Genomic DNA, 18,125 nt, shown 5'->3' with positions numbered 1-18,125 from the left:
TGTTTCCTTTCATGGGAGAATCTAGAAGTAGGGTTTGCTGTTAAAAATCAAGGGTCACCCATTCAAAACAGGGATTAGGCGATTTATTTTCTCTCAGAAGTTAAGCATTTTAGGAAATCTCTTCCTCATAAGATGGTGGAAGCTTAGCACTTGGATATCTCTAAGGTAGAAATAAATAGGTTCTGATTAAGCTAAGGGGATGAAAAGTTATCAGGGATTTGAAGTTGCAATCAAATAAATCAACATTTTATTGAAGGACAAAACAGGCTGAAGAGTTTAAAGGCCTGTTTCTGATTCACATTTTTGGATATAAATGAAATATTGTTAATACTAAACTTATAAGCTCCTTCAATGTGTCATTGTGGATAGTTTCTGTTTTCGGCGTAAAATTGATAATCCTTCTGAATTTGGGAATTATGATAGTAATTCATTTAATATGTATTCAGCAATTTGGGAGATATTCCAAACAAACAGTCAGTAATGATAGCTATTCATCAATGAAGGTTTCTGTATATTTTTGAGGCCTACAAAAATAAAAATGTGAATACATTTGTCAAGAATTGTTTTAAACATCTCCAAATGCAAATGTAACGCAGCGTGGTAAACATAGCAAATCTCAATTTACTCCAAACTACCTGAGATTTCTTTTAAAGAAATGTCCCACACCAGCTATTACTGCGCATTTGTTTCTTATTACCTAACAGATAAAACATTTAGTATTTACACATAGAGATGCTGTGAATTGCTGTATATTCCCAAACTCCTGTTTTAGCACAATGCTCAATGTTGACAGTAACAGCACAGATTTATCAGTTTTCTTCACAGTAAAGTTATGGCTACAGGGGAATCATGTCCTGGGACCATAATGTATCAGTTTCAATTGATCTTGTTAATGTTGTGCACAGGTAGAAGGCTCAGTGCTAACAGTGGAAGAGAGTGTACTAAGTTGAATATTTCTCTGTGCTGTATTCAGCATTATGTCAGTATAGTCTCTCATCATAGTGAAATATTCTGTAAGATGAAGCTGTTTGTCTGGATGCAAATAAAAATTCCTTTTCAATAGAAAAATAGCATTTGTGACAGAATTGCATTTCCAAAATCATACATTTCAAATGCAGTTAACACATCAACAACTGCAAACAGGAAGTCATTTTCACATCCAGATTCTAACATTTGGTTTAAGCAGGGGTCATTGTTACTTTTGTTAAAACGTATTCAGCAAAGTAACCTACTGACCAAACATGATAAAATGCAGTGGAGATTTTGTTTTGATCACAAACCATACATAAAATATATTTGAAGTTGTGCTGGTTAGGTCTTAATTCAAACTTAACTTGCCTAATCATCAACATAAAATTCTTCCATTAAAGAGCTAAGTATATATTGATATACTTAAGAGTGGTAAATTGATGCAATTTTTTTTCTAGTAAAATATGTCTAATCTTCCATCTATGAGAACTGAATTTGAACTGATAATGATGAAGGGGAAAAAAATGAACCTTTTAATAGTCTCATTGATGTACATTGGTCAATTTATGAAATTACATATTTTATGGAAAAATCTTTCATAACTTTTAAAAAGTGACTACTTCGTGCATGCTTAATAATAATTAGGACAATTTGAAGAATCTTCTCAAACCAGTGCAAAGGACAAACGTTGCCATTTCAATATACACAGCCTGATCCAAGAAAATTGAATCCCGAATTAGCACAAAAGATCATGGCAAATATTAAATTGGCTTTGTGTGTATCCCAGTTTTAAAATTCCCTGGTCTTTCATACTTGGTTAACCAATTGCACCTAGACAATGTTATTTTTAGCGGTGCAAGCAAGCAAAAATTCTACCCCTATAATTTCCTAATTGAATTGATTTTGACTGATGAGAACCAATGACACACTCTTCCATTGACATGGATGGAATTTGATACCTTGCCCTGTTCAACACAACAGGTTCTTAATTTTGGGACTTTACAATTTATTGGCAAATGCTTTATAACAGTCGAGTTCACAGTTTACCTATCAGTGTTCAGTTAGATATCTGGCTTACCTGATAGAAACCTTCTTTCCAAAAAGTGACATATGGAAATTTACTTGGAGGTGATATGTCTTAAATAATTCTGAAAGGCATTTAAATGCATTCTTGATGATTCTTCCTATCAACTATTTTAGTAATAGTTTAGTAAACTTACAGGATTGATGTACAAAAGCAACATTGGATTTCTTTGTGGATTTATGCTTGATTAGCTTCACTTACTGCAAAAGAAACTCTCAACAATCACTGCCTGTGAGGCAAATGTTTTAGCTTAAGACTGACAAGAATGTTCCAGAGTGCAGGAAATTGGGTGGTTATGATAGGTTCAAGTTATCAAGGTTTAAATTTTACAGCAAAATCTGTTTTGCAAAAGTAAACTCAACATGTTGTCATCGGAAATCCATCCCATTGGCTCAACCTGGTCAAACACAGAACATAAACAGATGGATAAAAAATATTAATGGGAATGATGCACTGCATACAATTAAAATTCTCACAATGTGATTGCTTTTGCCACTTTTTTGGAAAATGTTTTTAAGTTATATTCAGTTCCTGAAGCAGTTTGCTTTATAAAGAATAAGAGAAGTCAGGAATGAGAGAAGGCCATTCAGCTCATGAAAGTTGATTGCATTAATGGTATTAACTCTCCAACTGACGGGCTGTACACTGGTTGTGGAACTATTCTACTGGCCATTGGGGAAGGTAATGTGATATTGCTCCAGTGGGCAGTTTTGCAATACAATCTTTTACAGGGTGCTTTGATTGGAGTTGGAAAAATAATCTCACTTCTGCATGGGTAAATTCTGTTAGCTCCTTTGATTTAAGCAGTGAACTGGATGCTGGGAAGCCCAGTTTTAAACCCTGGTAATTTCACTCTTTTTCCTGCTTTTAGGGAGGCATAATGGGTTGATGTTTTATGTGGTGATTAGGGAAAGTAGATGGACTTTAGTTCTTACACAATGCCAACACCAATCATATCTGACATTGGCAAAATAAGTTGCAAACAGCACCTTTGCATGTTACTGTATGCTAAAATAGTTTTTATTTTTTCAGATATGACAGAAATTGCCTAATTTGTGTTTTATGCTTAAAGTTATGTCCACACAACTGAGAAAAATTTTAAAAGGATTAACCTGCACATATTTTTAATTGTAACATATATGACTTGCATTTCGAAAGTGTCCCTAATATTGTTAATCCTTCAATGTCACCTTTCAAACTTGCAAACTCAACCACTTAGAAGGGCAAGGGCAGCAGGTGCATGGGATCACCTGTGTGTTCCTCTCCATCCCATGGTGAAACTGCATTGACATTCCTTAAATGTGCAAAAGTGAGGACTGCAGTTGTTGGAGATTAGAGTCGAGAGTGTGGTGCTGGAAAAGCACAGCAGGTCAGGCAGCATCCGAGGAGCAGGAAAATCGATGTTTTGGGCAAAAGCCCTTCATCAGGAATTGCGCACAGTCAAAATCCTGGAAATCTTCCGAAAGCAATGTGCATGTACCCATGTTACATAGACTGCAGTAGTAAGACAACACCTCACCACCAGCTTCTTAATGGTAATTAGGAAGGGGCAATAAATGTTGTTCACAAATAGAAAAATTGTCTCTTCCTTAATTTACTTCCATACTCCACATTTTTTTCCTCTGTAATCACTGAATATGTTATCACTTCCCTATAATTCCATATCTGAATCTCTCCTGTCAGGACTCCCCACACCTCTTCTGTCATTATCTGGCTCAGTGGCATTGTACACTTCTCTTACCTACCAAATAAATGCCAGAGTCTTCAAAAATTGATTCTTTTCCTATATACTCGGAGATTCCCAAAGAACTATTATTGGTTCCTTTTCTTTCTCAATCATGCCTACACTTTAGAGATACTTGATCAGCTATGAAACATTTCGGGATATTGTGAGAGGCCATCAAGGATGCTTTGTAAACACAAATTCAATCGTGACACTATTTTCTCTCAGATTTTTCCCTCTCTCCAAACCTTTTCCTCTCAGACCTTCATTAAAACACATTTTTCAGACTAGCTTTTGTTCATCTTCCTGCTATATTTTCTTCTGTCACACTGTTGATTTATGGTTAACTTATACTTCTGGGAAGCACCTGGAGCTGTATTTTTCAATGTAAAAGGTGTTGTATAAATGTAAATTGCTGTAATTATTGGTCTTTCAAGGTTACAGTGCCACCCGTTGGAAGAATTGAGGGTAGCGCACACTAGTACAGTTACTTTATAATTTCATGTGACTCGAAGGGTCACAACTCAGTTTTCACACGAGCCAATGTTTTCAAGTTTTTTCAGTAATATTCCAAAAGAAGTGTAGAACTTGACCGAGTTTCAATTCAAACCCTCTACTTCCAAAAACAAAATCAGTGATGATACCATTTGATTTATTTATGATCATCTTTTCTCATATAGTAAAAACTGGTTGTCAATGACTTTCAAACATTTACTTTATGAAGTATGATAACAAAAAAAGAGGAATTAGAGAGTTGACTATGAAGTAGTGTTTTCAGGATCAAAGGGAATTGGTTAAAGAAAACCTGAAATCTATACTGTCTAGAATGAGATGGCAGAGGTGCATTAGAATACCACAACTTCCCTATTTCACACCAGGCTGACACAGGCATATGTCCCTCACTGAAGTGTACAACGCCCTGCCATGTTGTATGAATGCTTTCACCACATGATTGCAAGATTTTAAAAAGATGGCGCATTGTAGATTTCTCAGGCCAACTGGGGATGGGTTATGAATGCCGGTTTCACCATTGATACCAATAGCAAAAGAATGAATTATATAATTTACAAAAAAAACACTAGAGGCAATGAGATTTTAAAATAAAATAAATATTGTACGTTAAGCTTGAAGGCAGGAGAAACAGCAACTCATATTAATCCTACAAGGCCACCAGCTAGAATAAACCTATCACTTGTCAGATAATCTCAATCCCATCAAACTGGCGATTTTACTACATTCTTCCTGCTCCTCTCTCTTTGCATTGAGCCAACAGTCATTTCTATAATGCCTATTGCATTCATTTTCAATTTTGCGCTGCAAAAAGGTTAATAAAATAACCGGGTATCTTAATTTTCATCTGACCTTTTAAGCTGTTGCAAATTCCCTGCTGGTTGTATTGTTTTCAACACTTACCATATGGTTGATGCTAGTGAAGGGAGTAGTATCTGTTACAGTCTCAAAGGGAGACCTGGCTCCGCTTGTATCAGTGGGCGTGGCCACTTCCCAGCTGAAACGAACTGTAGACTGATTAATTCCTGCCTCGTCACAGCGTTCTTTCATAGCAGAGTACTTCGGAAAATGTGTGTCACACGGTGTCACACACACCAGTGGGTAGCCAGGAGATGGGTTCTTCTTGGTTCCTTCCTTTGTCACTTCTTCAACGTGGTCATAATCAACCAGAGACACAACCTAGAGCAATACAGACAACAATAAACATCCAACCCAAATGTATTGAAGCACCTTATAAATCACATTTCATAAAATACTTAGACTAGAGTGACTCAAATGTAACCTAGTAGTTTTGTGTTTATCCTGCCATTGAAAAATACAGGCGTAACACATTCCAACTTTTGTGCTCAGATTTTCTCTCCAAGCATTTGTAAATTTAATCATTTCCACATTTATTTTTGATCCTGTCCTGACACAAAAGAAAAAAACATTATGCAATTATAGTTCAACTGCATGTAATGGCCCTGAAAATCCATAGCACCACAGACAAGAATCACAAGTGCCCCTGCAGCATAAGTTTGAAGTCTCTTCAAGGTCATGTAGCATAACGTTGAAGTCTACATTAAGTCGAACAGTGATGTGATTACATGGCACCCAGATACAGAACCTTTCACAAAAGGTTTGGGCACCGTACATTGAGCAGGACCAGGCCCTGGCATGTTAGTAGGAATTTCAGTAGATCACATAAAAATTCCTTTCCGTGACTTCCAAAGGAACACTCACAAAAGATGCCTGCCCACACTTCAGGTTAGGTTTTCAAAAGTGGCAAGAATCCAGCAGACCTAAAACCAGCTTCAAAGTCTGATCTTCAACCACTCCAACTGCACTGTCTTGGCACAGAGACAGAAGATAATTTGCAGGAACAATAATTCTAGTTAATTTAGTTCCTGAATGGGTACTCAAGAAAGTTGACCTTATGGGTGCAATTTATTTATGAATAGCTTAAACAGAAATAATGCTTACCCAAACTGTGCAGTTTACACAATTCAGCTCTGGGTGCTGACCTGAATGTCTCCGAAAGCAGAACAGTTTGTGCAAGTAACATTTGTGAAAGTGACAGTTAAAGGGAAATATTTAAAAAAGTGGAAAAATTCCTCATAGTCCTGAAGTACATTTCAATCCATTGACAGTCTTTGCCAAAGGTGAATAGAGACAGGCATAAAAGTAACTGCACACCAAATGTGCAGGATCAGATCAATGAATAAGTAGCTCATCACCCACAGGAATCTGTACAGAATGAGGTGGATAACTGGAGAACAAATTCTGTGAACCACTTCATGGCACCATCCACATAGGTCAACCCTGGCATCCACTAATACTTCCTGTGCCATTGAGTCCACGATCACTGCCTCCATTGGCAACAGCAGCTTTCATCTGCAGTGAATGGCTGCTGAAACTAAGCACAGAGACTTCTACAAATACACAAAATATGTACAGACTGAGGAGGAGGAGAAGAACACAGATACATTTGACTGGTTCACAGTACTGAACCTCTTTCTTTCTCCAAAAAAAATGTAAATGGGGATATTTCCATTTGATTGAAAAGTATTGATGACAGCATTGGCACTGGTGTCAAAAGTGAAGTTGCAGCAGAACGCCTGGCATAAAGTCTTTATATATGAACTTCTCTCTTCTTCCAGTAGTTGCCAATCCAGTGATTTCATATCATGGGTTATAACTATGAATCATGGGGGGTTCATGTGTTGCATATTTTAATATTTTACTTAAACTGTTCTCTGAGGGCTTTGTGGCACAGTGGTACTGCCCACACCGCTGAGACAGGAGGCCTGAATTCAAGTCCGACTTGTTCCAGAAAGTGAAATGATGTTTCTGAACAGGTTGATTAGAATATATCTAAACTGCCATCTGTTTTAGGTGGAATTGCCTGATTTTTCAGATTTCAGAGGCTGGAAATTGGTGAATGATGTAAAGGTGATACATCTTCAAAGCAAATCATTTCTGCCCATTTCACTGACCAAGCTATACAATTTCACATCCAAAAATCAAGCAAACCTGATCAGAAAATACTTTCTTAACTGTTTATCACATCAACACATACAGTATCAGCAAATATACAGTAACAACACATCAGTACAGATGGTGGTATTCCAGCAATAATTATAAATGGAGGCTTCACATATAAACTGGAATAAATCCAGGGGATTCAGTACAAATACATCAACTGGCGATTAATATGCCCACTTACAATAGGTGGTGCTGGCAAAATTAGACTTCCTGCTGCCTCCTGGTCAAGAATGGTCACTGTGGCCATGGTGATGTCACCAAGAATCGCCTCAACTGGATCGTCTGGGCCCAGCACCAGAGAAAATGATTCATGCCATTCTCTATCATCATTGGACAGGATTTCTACTTTAAATAGAATGTGGTCAATGCCTATGGAGAAAGAAATCAATATTGGTAATGAGTGGCTAATGAGTTCACTGCACCTACTGATTACAGAGTCAGTAATGGTACACTAAATCTCGCCTCACAGTGGCAATGCAGTATTTTCAAAACAAAAAAAAAAAATTGGACCTCAAAGCTGAAGTACATAGGAGCAAAGGTTGAGCAACATCCTCCCTGATGAAGACTTCCTCAGCATCATAGCATTATTTCCTGGTGTAACATTACAAGGTCACTATTTCTGTATTTGTGATTGATCCTTGTACATAACACACAGGGGTAGTTTCCAACTTTTGTACGAACAAAGAAACTTACAGGCCAGGAAAGGGCAGTGCAGCCCTCCAAGCCTGCACTGATCCAGATCCTCTGTCTAAATTTGCCACCTACTTTCTAAGGATCTGTATCCCTTTACTCTCTGCCCATTCATGGATCTTTATAGATACATCTTAAATGATACTATCATTCCCGCCCCTACCACTTCCACTGGCAACGCATTCCAGCCCTCTGCCACCCTCTGCGTGTCAGGATAGAAAGGGTGAAGCAGGTTAGCTGCCCATCATAGACCTAGTATGATTTTCCTTCCATCAACCTCAATTGAGCCTGTAATATTTAAAATGTGCATTAGGTTTAAGAAAAAAAGCAGCTGCAATTCAAAAGTTATAGATCATGGTGCAGTTGTAATTCTGAATACTTTCACAATATGGGTATAGGTTATGGATAATAAGCAGGTAATAAGCCAAATATTTAAATCTCATTGAAAACCACAGCTTTATTACAGATTAATTTCTGCACAACTTCAAAACTAATATGGGGACGATAGCAGCCAAAGGCAAAAAGGTTTGAAATTTCTGTGAGTCAAAGTATTGTGTATACCTTACATCACAAAGCAGTAAATTCACTGCAAAATGAGGGAATGGAGACTTTAGCATTTTTAGTCATCTGTGGTGAAATGCAAATACTCCTCGGCCAATTCTAACGGCTGGAAATTGGAAAAGTACCTTCAGATGAATGCAGTTTGGCTCTAAATCTATCAGTCATTTGTCTGGCGAGGATGCAGATTTACTTTAAAGGAACAAAGGATCCAGCCTGTTGAGAGGTCAAGTGAAGACTTCCTGGCCTTGTTATTAGTGAAAAGTCCCTCTTTTTATCATTTTGTTATTCTGCCTCTCAGCCCCCTCAGGAGGTTGATGTTTCTGCAGCCAAAATTCTGCAGCAGAAATAACTGCTCTGGCTCTCTCATGTCACTGGTTCCCTTCTGTTGCCATTGCTGCTCTTCCAATCATTGATTCAGTCTCTGGAGGAAGCCAACCAATCAGCATGATCTACTATAGATTTTCCCGTGCTCTCAACTCCTTCAATCACATTGCTGCAGACAGTGCCTGCTCTTACTGATGGTCAGCAGAACTGCAATTTTTGTTCAGTCCCTTACTAGCCCCAAAGGTCCAAAGGTCTGAAGGTCCATATATTTAAGATAATGAATTTCTGAAATGCCAATGATGGAAACCTTCCAAAAGAAAGAATGGACTCACCCCAATAACGTGAGATTGCATTTTATTATGCCATTTTCGAAATTAGTTAATGTAGATTTTTTTCTGCTACTTCCTAAAAGTATCCTGCATTTGGTAGCTTATGTTTAATGCCTTTGATTTATTCCACAATGCTCATGGGGCAGTGTAGTGTACAGGAACCTGAACAATCTGTCTCAACTTAGAGATCACCGATATCTCCAGTGATTGAGTGTTATCACACAGCTGCAGAGGTCAGGCTTCAGACTGGAGATGTTACAGGCACTCCATTTAAAAAAAGAAGCCAGCAAATTGATTGATAAAGTTCAATCAAATAACAAGTTTACTCAGTTGGCCTAACACAGAAAACATATTATGGTTTCAAATCCTTTTAAATCCAAACTTAAAATCTTTAAAATGTTGTGACATTACTCACTTGGGCTAAACTTAAGGACCCTGCTCTTGGGGTTATAGTCTATGCCTGACTGAGCTGATCCATCCCGGGTGCTGCAGCGAACTTTTGAAGTCCTGTTCTGGTCTCCCTTCCTGATCACTTTGACATTCAGTATCGCAATACCATCAGGGCCTGGGGGCTCATGCACTTGGTATGTTGCTTCCTCAAATTCAATTGTTGGGGCTTGAAAAGAAAATATCAAAATAAAGGCTGAATTAGAATAGCATTCAAGTAAATAAATGATACAATACAAATTAAAACAAATGTCAACATCTCTGATTTGGACAGGAACTTATCGTACTTCATCTCAAGAGATAATTTTCTTTCTACTTGCAGTATTGAGGAACTGCTTACCTCTGATTCATTTCTTTTCTGGATAATCTCTTACTGATTCAATGTTTGTGACAGTTAGCATTTCACACACTGATTATTCTATTGAATTCTGAACAAATTATAAATGATCTATCAAAATTACAACACTTTGCACATATTGAACTTACAAGAGAAGCAGTGTATCATCTTAAGGTTCATTGAAGCTTTTTAAGTCAGCACTTTTTAACTCTACAACCACTACTATCTAAAAGGACATGTTCAGCAGATACATGGGAAGCTCCAAACCACTCTAAACCATTCAACATCCTGACTTGGAAATAAATTGTTCCCAATATTGCTGGGTCAAAATCCTGGAATTCCCTCCATAATGGCATTGTGGAGATCAACCCACACAGCAAATGGACTGCAGTGGTTCAAGAAACAGCTCACCACCACCTTCGCAAGGTCATCTAGAGATGAGCAATAAATTCTGCTTGGCCATGACAGAATTTTAAAATTATATATTTTTTAAAATTATCTTATTTACACCACAAAATGGAGCAACATCACTAAGGAAACAGTATTGGGCACAACAAGGCCAAAATACAAGATTGCAGTGATCATGTAAAGCCTTGACAATGCACCTGTCAGCTTACACTTTTGAAGCATTTCATTTAATTCTTGCCAGCACATTACAAAACATGCATTGGAGAGAGTGTAGACAAGTATGTAACTCATGCCTCTATTTGATGCCTTTTGAACAAGATCTGAACTTGCCCTTGCCTCTGCCTGTCTGAAATCTGTTCCAGTTTGTCACAGCATCTCAGAGTAAGTTTTACTGAGAAATAACAAGACTATAAAAAACAGAAGGAGGAGTAAGCCTTTCCACCCCTTTAGCCAACTCCTCTCTAAAATAAAATCACTGTTGATCTGGATCAGAGTCTGAACTCCATTCTCCTGTCTGCCCGCATAATCCTCAACTCTCTCATAGATCAAAACCTTCCAACATCACCTTGAATATATCCAATGATCATTGTGTACAGAATTATAAATATTAAAGAAAAGAAATTCTTCCTGCTTCCACCTTAAAGGAGAGACCTCTTATTCAGACCCATATTTCTATTTGTGTTATTAATTCTTTTATCCTTCTAAGAGTGTTGCATGCATTTTGATATAAATTCTTTCATTCTGTCCTTTAATCATCTTTCCTTATTTGCTAGAACCCTATTTGTTGATGCTTTCATGTTTCTTAATGCTCTATCCCTTCCTGTCACACTCGGGTCATTTCTTGCAGCACTATCATTTGCTATTGTTTTGTCCTTTCTCATTAACCTTTGAATCTTCCCTTTCCCCAACCTACAACTGTTTAGTTTAAAACCTTCTCTACAGCCTTATGTTTGCTTTGTCAGATTTGCCAGAAAACTCACCCTGGCACTGTTCGGCATAGAATCATACTATCCCTACAATGTGGAAGCAGGCCACTTTGGCCCATCGAGTCCACACGGACCCTACGAATAGCATCTCACCCAGACCCACCCTCATGCCCTGAAACCTTGCATTTCTCATGGTTAACCCAGTGAGCCTGCACATCCCCTAGGCACAATGGGCAATTTAACATTGCCAATCCATCTAACCCACGTAGACACAGGGCGAATGTGCAAACCCCACACAGACAGTTGCCAGACGATGGAATCAAACCCAGGGTCCTGGTGCCAAGAGGCAGCTGTGCTAACCACTGAGCCACTGTGCTTCCCTTCGTGTGAAGGTTGCTCTAAGTTAGCTCCTCTTTCCTAAGTTCTGATGCCTTTGGCCCATGAATTGAAACATACCTTCCTAGCATTAATCATTGAGCCACAGATTTAACTCTCTGACCTTATTTGTTCAATTTGGTCACTCTGATTGTAATCCAGCGATCTGATTCAGCTTGTTAATACAGCCTGTGGCTGTGTATACTTCCTTAACAGAAGCTTTCTCTTAGTCCTGTCAATGTTGTTGTCCCACATGGACCATGCTGGAAGGACACTTCTTCCTCTCATTTCATGTACCCCTTCAACTTGAGATGTTCCTAGTCCTGGTACTAATAAGGCAATAAAGCCTTTTGGACACATTCCTGGCCAGAGAAAATGGGTTTTTTTTAAAATCACTTTAACTGCACTGTGCACTCTAATGACTACATTCCTCTTTATATCCTGTAGTTGAACGTTTAGAACAGCACCTCTTCCTTCATGCATTTAGGATTCACTTAGTCACCAAATTCCACATGTTAACTGCTTTGGTCTGTTAACTCTCCATCAAGTGACCTCAGCACTACATCGTTAACACTAGCTACACTTGTAGCATAAATGTAGATTCGCGATACTAGATCAAATTCCAAACATGAAAGTGGTGGGCATTTTGGACACACAGTGTTATTTCCTTTACAAAATGAATCTGGACACTACCTGTACTAAAGGTACAGTAAGGGTACCAACACATGTTGAGACTGTTAACACCAAACAAATGCACCGAAAATTGATCCCAATACATTTCAATCTTAGTCTTTATATCAATTTGTAGAACAGCCATGTTCTAAGAATAATAATCTAAAAATTACTAGTGATTATAATAAGGCAAATCTACAACTATTTAATATGATAAAACAGAAAGCAGCTTACCATCTTCATCATTTGATATCGTTACAGTAGCAACATCATTTTTTCCAACCTTGGCTCCACTCCAGTGATTGCCTAAGGGGTTGCCCAGATGGAGCTGGAACCTTTCCTCAGGTTCAAAGATCGTATCATCATTTATCAATATTGTGCAATTCTTCACCTGTTTATTTGAAATGTGCACATTAGAGAACAAGTGCTTGCTCTTCAAACTGAGTATGTTACTTCCAGTGTACTGTTCAGTTTGGAGTTTAACAAAGAAGAAAAAAAGTGTTGATGCTCTTCACAATTTACTGCTTTCAGAATAAGTATTATCTGTGTTAGGAAACAGCGGTCATTCCCATAAATGGAGCTTGAGGTTCCAACCACTGATCAAGAGTACACATTTCTACCTAACACCTACCATGGGGTTTTCAGGGATACTGGGAGTAATAAAAGCAAAATCGACCTGCTTTGTCTGTGCCCACTGTCATTAATGTGGCAGCATGTTTTGTGGTGACCGGCTGGCTTGATCTGAAAAGGCACAACTTTAACAGAAAGTATTCAATAAGATGCCACAGAAAGAGTTTTGCACAGGGTTGGAGCTCACAGTATTGTGACTAAGAGTGAGGATTGGCTAACACACAGAAGACAGTGTCAATATTAATAGGTGTTGTGGTTCTGTTGGCCGAGCTGGGAATTTGTCTTGCAAACATTTCGCCCCCTATCTAGGTGACATCCTCAGTGCTTGGGAGCCTCCTGTGAAGCGCTTCTGTGCTGTTTCCTCCAGCATTTATACTGGCCTGTCTCTGCCGCTTCCGGTTGTCAGTTCGAGCTGTCCGCTGTAGTGGCTGGTATATTGGGTCCAGGTCGATGTGTTTGTTGATAGAGTCTGTGGATGAGTGCCATGCCTCTAGGAATTCCCTGGCTGTTCTCTGTTGACATCATCAGAAATATACACATAGACAAGGAAGAAACTATGGTCTCATTCGATGTAACGGCACTGTTCACCTCCATCGACAAAATCCTAGCCAAAGAAACAATAGCCAACCTGCTGGACAGACATAACAGACAACAGGACGTTGAACCTATCAACAAAGACAGCATACTTAAACTACTGGACTTGTGCCTCACAACACACTTCACATTCAACAACCAAATATACGAACAAATCAACGGAACACCCATGGGCTCACCAAGCTCTGGACTCATAGCAGAAGCAGTAATGCAAAAGTTAGAACAAACAGTCTTACCGCAAATTCAACCCAAACTCTGGGTCAGATATGTGGATAACACCTTTGTAATAATTAAAAACACAGAAATAGAGAACACACACCAGATCATCAACGCCACACTCACAGGAATCAGATTCACTAGAGAGGAAGAAAAGGACAACCAACTCCCATTCCTAGACGTGATGGTACAGAGAACACCGAACGGAGAATTCACCACAAAGGTTTACAGGAAAGCAACACACACAGACCAAGTCCTAAACTATGAAAGCAACCACCCCAACACACACAAACGAAGTTGCATCAGGACACTATTCAAAAGGGCCACAACACACTGCAGCACACCAGAACTGCAAAAAGAGGAAGAGGAACAGCTATACAAGGTATTCGCCAAAAACGGATACCCTCGCAATTTCATCAACAGATGCCTAAGGGAGAGACAACGGAACGAGGACATGCCGCAACCCAAAGGACTAGCCACACTACCATACATCAGGAGCATTTCTGAACTGACAGCCAGACTACTGCGACCACTAGGACTCATAACAACACACAAACCAACAGCCACGCTCAGACAACAACTCACCAGAACGAAGGACCCGATACCCAACATGAGCAAAACTAATGTAGTGTACAAAATCCCATGCAAGGACTGCAGAAAACACTACATAGGACAAACAGGAAGACAGTTAACAACCTGTATACATGAACACCAACTAGCCACGAAATGACACGACCAGCTATCCTTCGTAGCCACACACACAGACGACAAGCAACATGAATTCGACTGGGACAACACTACCATTATAGGGCAAGCCAAACAGAGAACAGCCAGGGAATTCCTAGAGGCATGGCACTCATCCACAGACTCTATCAACAAACACATCGACCTGGACCCAATATACCGCCCACTACAGCGGACAGCTGGAACTGACAACCGGAAGCGGCAGAGACAGGCCAGTATAAATGCCAGAGGAAACAGCACAGAAGCGCTTCACAGGAGGCTCCCAAGCACTGAGGATGTCACCTAGACAGGGGACGAAACGTTTGTAAGACAAATTCCCAGCTCGGCGAACAGAACCACAACAACGGGCACCCGAGCTACAAATCTTCTCCCAAACTTTGAATATTAACAGGTGTTTTTCAACTCAGAAAGCCCTAACTAGTAGAGCACCTCAAGGATCAGTCTTAAAGCTTCAAATGATATACCAACTGTACTAATGATTATGAGGAAGTGGCAGAATGTATTATATCCAAATTGCTGATGATACAAAAATAGATGAAAGTTTATATTGTGATTAAGACAAAGAATCTGCAAGGGGTTATAGGTAAGATGAGCGAATGGTCAAATACATGGCAGATGGAGATTAATGCAGGAGACAGTGAAAGTTCGTGCCGAATGTAAGAAAAATCAAAAGGTAGATTATTATTTAAATGGTTAAAGAGACTCCAAAAATGTATAGCACCTAAGGATCTGGGTCTTCTTGTGCATGGAACACTAATGGATAGCATGCAGGTATAGCAAGTAGCTAAAAAGGCAAATGCAATTTTGGTGTTTATTGTTAAGATGTTGGGAATTAAAAAGAGTGAGGTCCTGTTAAAACTATACAGGGTTAGTGAGGCTGAACCTGAAGTACTGTGTAAAGTTTTGGTCCCTGTATTCACGAAAGAATACACCGGAATTACAGGCAGTTCAAAAGGTTCACTAGTCTGATTCGTGGGTGAAGGGATTGACTTATCAAGAACGGCTAAACAGGTTAGGGTTTTATTCATCAAAGTTTAGAAGAAAGAGGGTTATCTTGTCACTACATGACAAAATTCTGAAAGCGATTATCAGGATAAATGTTGAGAAAATGTTTCCACTCGTGGAGGAATCTCAAACTGGGGGATATAATTACAGAATAATGGACCACTCATTTAAAGTGAGATGCAACGGGATTTCTATTCCCAGACTCTAGTGAATGTCTGGAATTCTTTACCCACAGGATTGTGGAGACTAGATCACCAAGTAGGTAGACTTTTGGGAGCTCACACAGAAGAAGAGTGGAGGCCTGGTGCAGCTTGTTGAATAGTGGGGTAGTCTTGAGGGGCCAAATGGCCTAGACATGTATCTATTTCTTGTGTTCTTCAATATATTTGGAAATAAGTCTCCCACTCTTCAACTACATTTTCCATTTAAACTTTACAGTTGCTGTCAGGATTTGCAAAACCCAATTGCAAAAGGGAAGAGAGAACTGATGGCATCACAAGGAAAGCACTTTTCCCAATAGTCCTCCTGGGCCACAAAGCAGCAAAGGACATTCGGTTGGCCTCTCAAAGAAGCCTTCTATAATCCTTTTGACAACTGTGGACAATTTCACTCCCAAATGTATAGTTTGGGTATGCAAGTTGATCCCCAAACTGGCTCCTGTTGTATGTACTTGTTGTGCTTCTAAGACATGCACAGTGGGGTTTAAACTAATCCATTACCGTAACATACATCTGAGGGTTGTTTGAAAACCGGCTGCCAAATTTGTTCACTTAACGACTATTTCTACACTTCCAATGCAATTCTTTTGCTGTGAAATGCTTTGGGCAGTTGCTAGTTGAACGATTCAAATTTGTCCTTTGCTTCAATGTAGTGCACTTCCTAAAGAAAAGCTTTGGCAGGAGCGAAGACTTTACAAACTCTCATTTAGGAGATATACTCTCAAAACACAATGATTTCCTATTCTGCCACCAACTTCACTGTGCCAACACAGTCTTTCTTTTTATCAGATCACCTGAAGAGAATCTAACTGCTTGACTTTCAATAGGGGCACAATTACATCAAATCCTTCACCATCAACATTCTGGAATCACCACTGGTCAATTTGCACCATCTATATAAATACTGAGACTACAAGAACAGCTCAGAGAGTGGATATCCTGGAGCAAGTCTCTCATTTTCTAATTCCATAAGTGTCTCTATCATTCATGAAGCGCAAATCAGGATAGAAAACTCTACACTTGCCTGGACAAGTGCAGCTCCAACGACATTCGCAGAACAAAACAAACAATCAGCTCAACCTGAACACTATCCACTTTCAGTGTAATGTGTCTGCAGTGTGTACTAACTAGATGATGCTGTGCAGCAACTCACTGATGTTCCTTCAACAGTGCCTTCCAAACCCACAGCCTGTGCCAGTTAGAAGGACAAGTGCAGTAGAAATGTGGAACCACCACCACCTGCAAGTTCCCCTCAAGTTACATACAATCCTGACATGTTAAGTATGATACCAATACATCAACATCATGGAATCAAAATCTTGCATCTGTGAAACTACTGTCACCACCTGGGCTGCAGAACCTCTAGAATATAGCTCACAGTCAATGTCCCTTGTTTTTTTAAAATGTATTGTCAACTTGAAGTGCATGATGCTGATGCAGAAACTTCTAACAGTTGAATGAGCTCACCTACACAGGAACATACATAGCCATGTAATTGCAGAGTTTTGAGGAAACATTTGCTCATCATTATTTTCTCAAGACAATTAGGGACGGGCGATTAATGTTGTTCTTGTCTGAACTGCCCATACCTAATAAATTAAGAGTTCAGAGCTGTGGGAACCTTCAACATCTGATCCACTCACTCCTCCTCCCATTTCAATTGCATTAAAACCATCATTTTTCAACTACTTTCAACACTTGAAGAACATTTTTAAAAATTTGAATAAAGGCAGTTTGCACTCATTTGCCTATCTGAAGGGCAGAATGATCGAATTACTGTAAAACTAACTGTTCTGTCAAGTTTGGCAGAAATCTGAAGGAGGCAGATAAATGTGTGACTGGACAAGTTAAAGACAGGTTTACCTTTTCTCCCTTCTGGAAAGTAAGGCGTGAATCATCTGAATTCCTTCTTTCTTCAAAGTCTTCCATCACTTCTGCAGTCAGCTGTCGAGTGTAGCATCTCACAGAAGACTCGTAGCTAAGATCCCCAGTTCGGATAATGGGAACATGTAATTCATCTTCTTTCTCCTTCACTCTGTAGATATTCTTCCCAAACTGCATACTAGGAACTGAAATATCCAGTTAGACTTAAAATTCTTTTTTATTTATAACAGCAACAAAGTAATTCTGGCTTATTTGAGACGTATTAAGGACAGCCTCATTATATTTTTATCAGGCTTTTTATGCCTGAAATTTTAATATAGTGAACAGAATAGGAACTGATAGTTCTTTAATGATATACCCAATCCAAGGTTACTAACTTGTACTTTCTACCCATAGATGCTGTCGAACCTGGATGTTTTCAGCTTTTCGATCATCTACTGGTCTTTCCTTACATT

The 18,125-nt window shown here is 39.1% G+C and overlaps 1 protein-coding gene across 2 annotated transcripts in view; it reads right to left on the bottom strand.

Moving 5' to 3' along the window:
- fras1 (Fraser extracellular matrix complex subunit 1) overlaps positions 1 to 18,125 on the bottom strand; it is a 465,328-nt gene that overhangs the window by 43,365 nt on the left and 403,838 nt on the right. For both annotated transcript variants that reach the window (XM_072591717.1, XM_072591723.1), the window contains 5 exons: positions 17,650 to 17,855; positions 12,614 to 12,770; positions 9,630 to 9,830; positions 7,492 to 7,679; positions 5,190 to 5,465 (listed from right to left, as the gene is read on the bottom strand). In XM_072591717.1, the coding sequence (XP_072447818.1) occupies positions 5,190 to 5,465; positions 7,492 to 7,679; positions 9,630 to 9,830; positions 12,614 to 12,770; positions 17,650 to 17,855 (1,028 nt within the window). The remainder of the gene's footprint in view (positions 1 to 5,189; positions 5,466 to 7,491; positions 7,680 to 9,629; positions 9,831 to 12,613; positions 12,771 to 17,649; positions 17,856 to 18,125) is intronic.

This window comes from Chiloscyllium punctatum, chromosome 1 (genome assembly GCF_047496795.1).
Source record: "Chiloscyllium punctatum isolate Juve2018m chromosome 1, sChiPun1.3, whole genome shotgun sequence".
Taxonomy (NCBI): Eukaryota; Metazoa; Chordata; class Chondrichthyes; order Orectolobiformes; family Hemiscylliidae; genus Chiloscyllium; species Chiloscyllium punctatum.
This window is presented reverse-complemented; position numbering and strand designations above follow the sequence as displayed.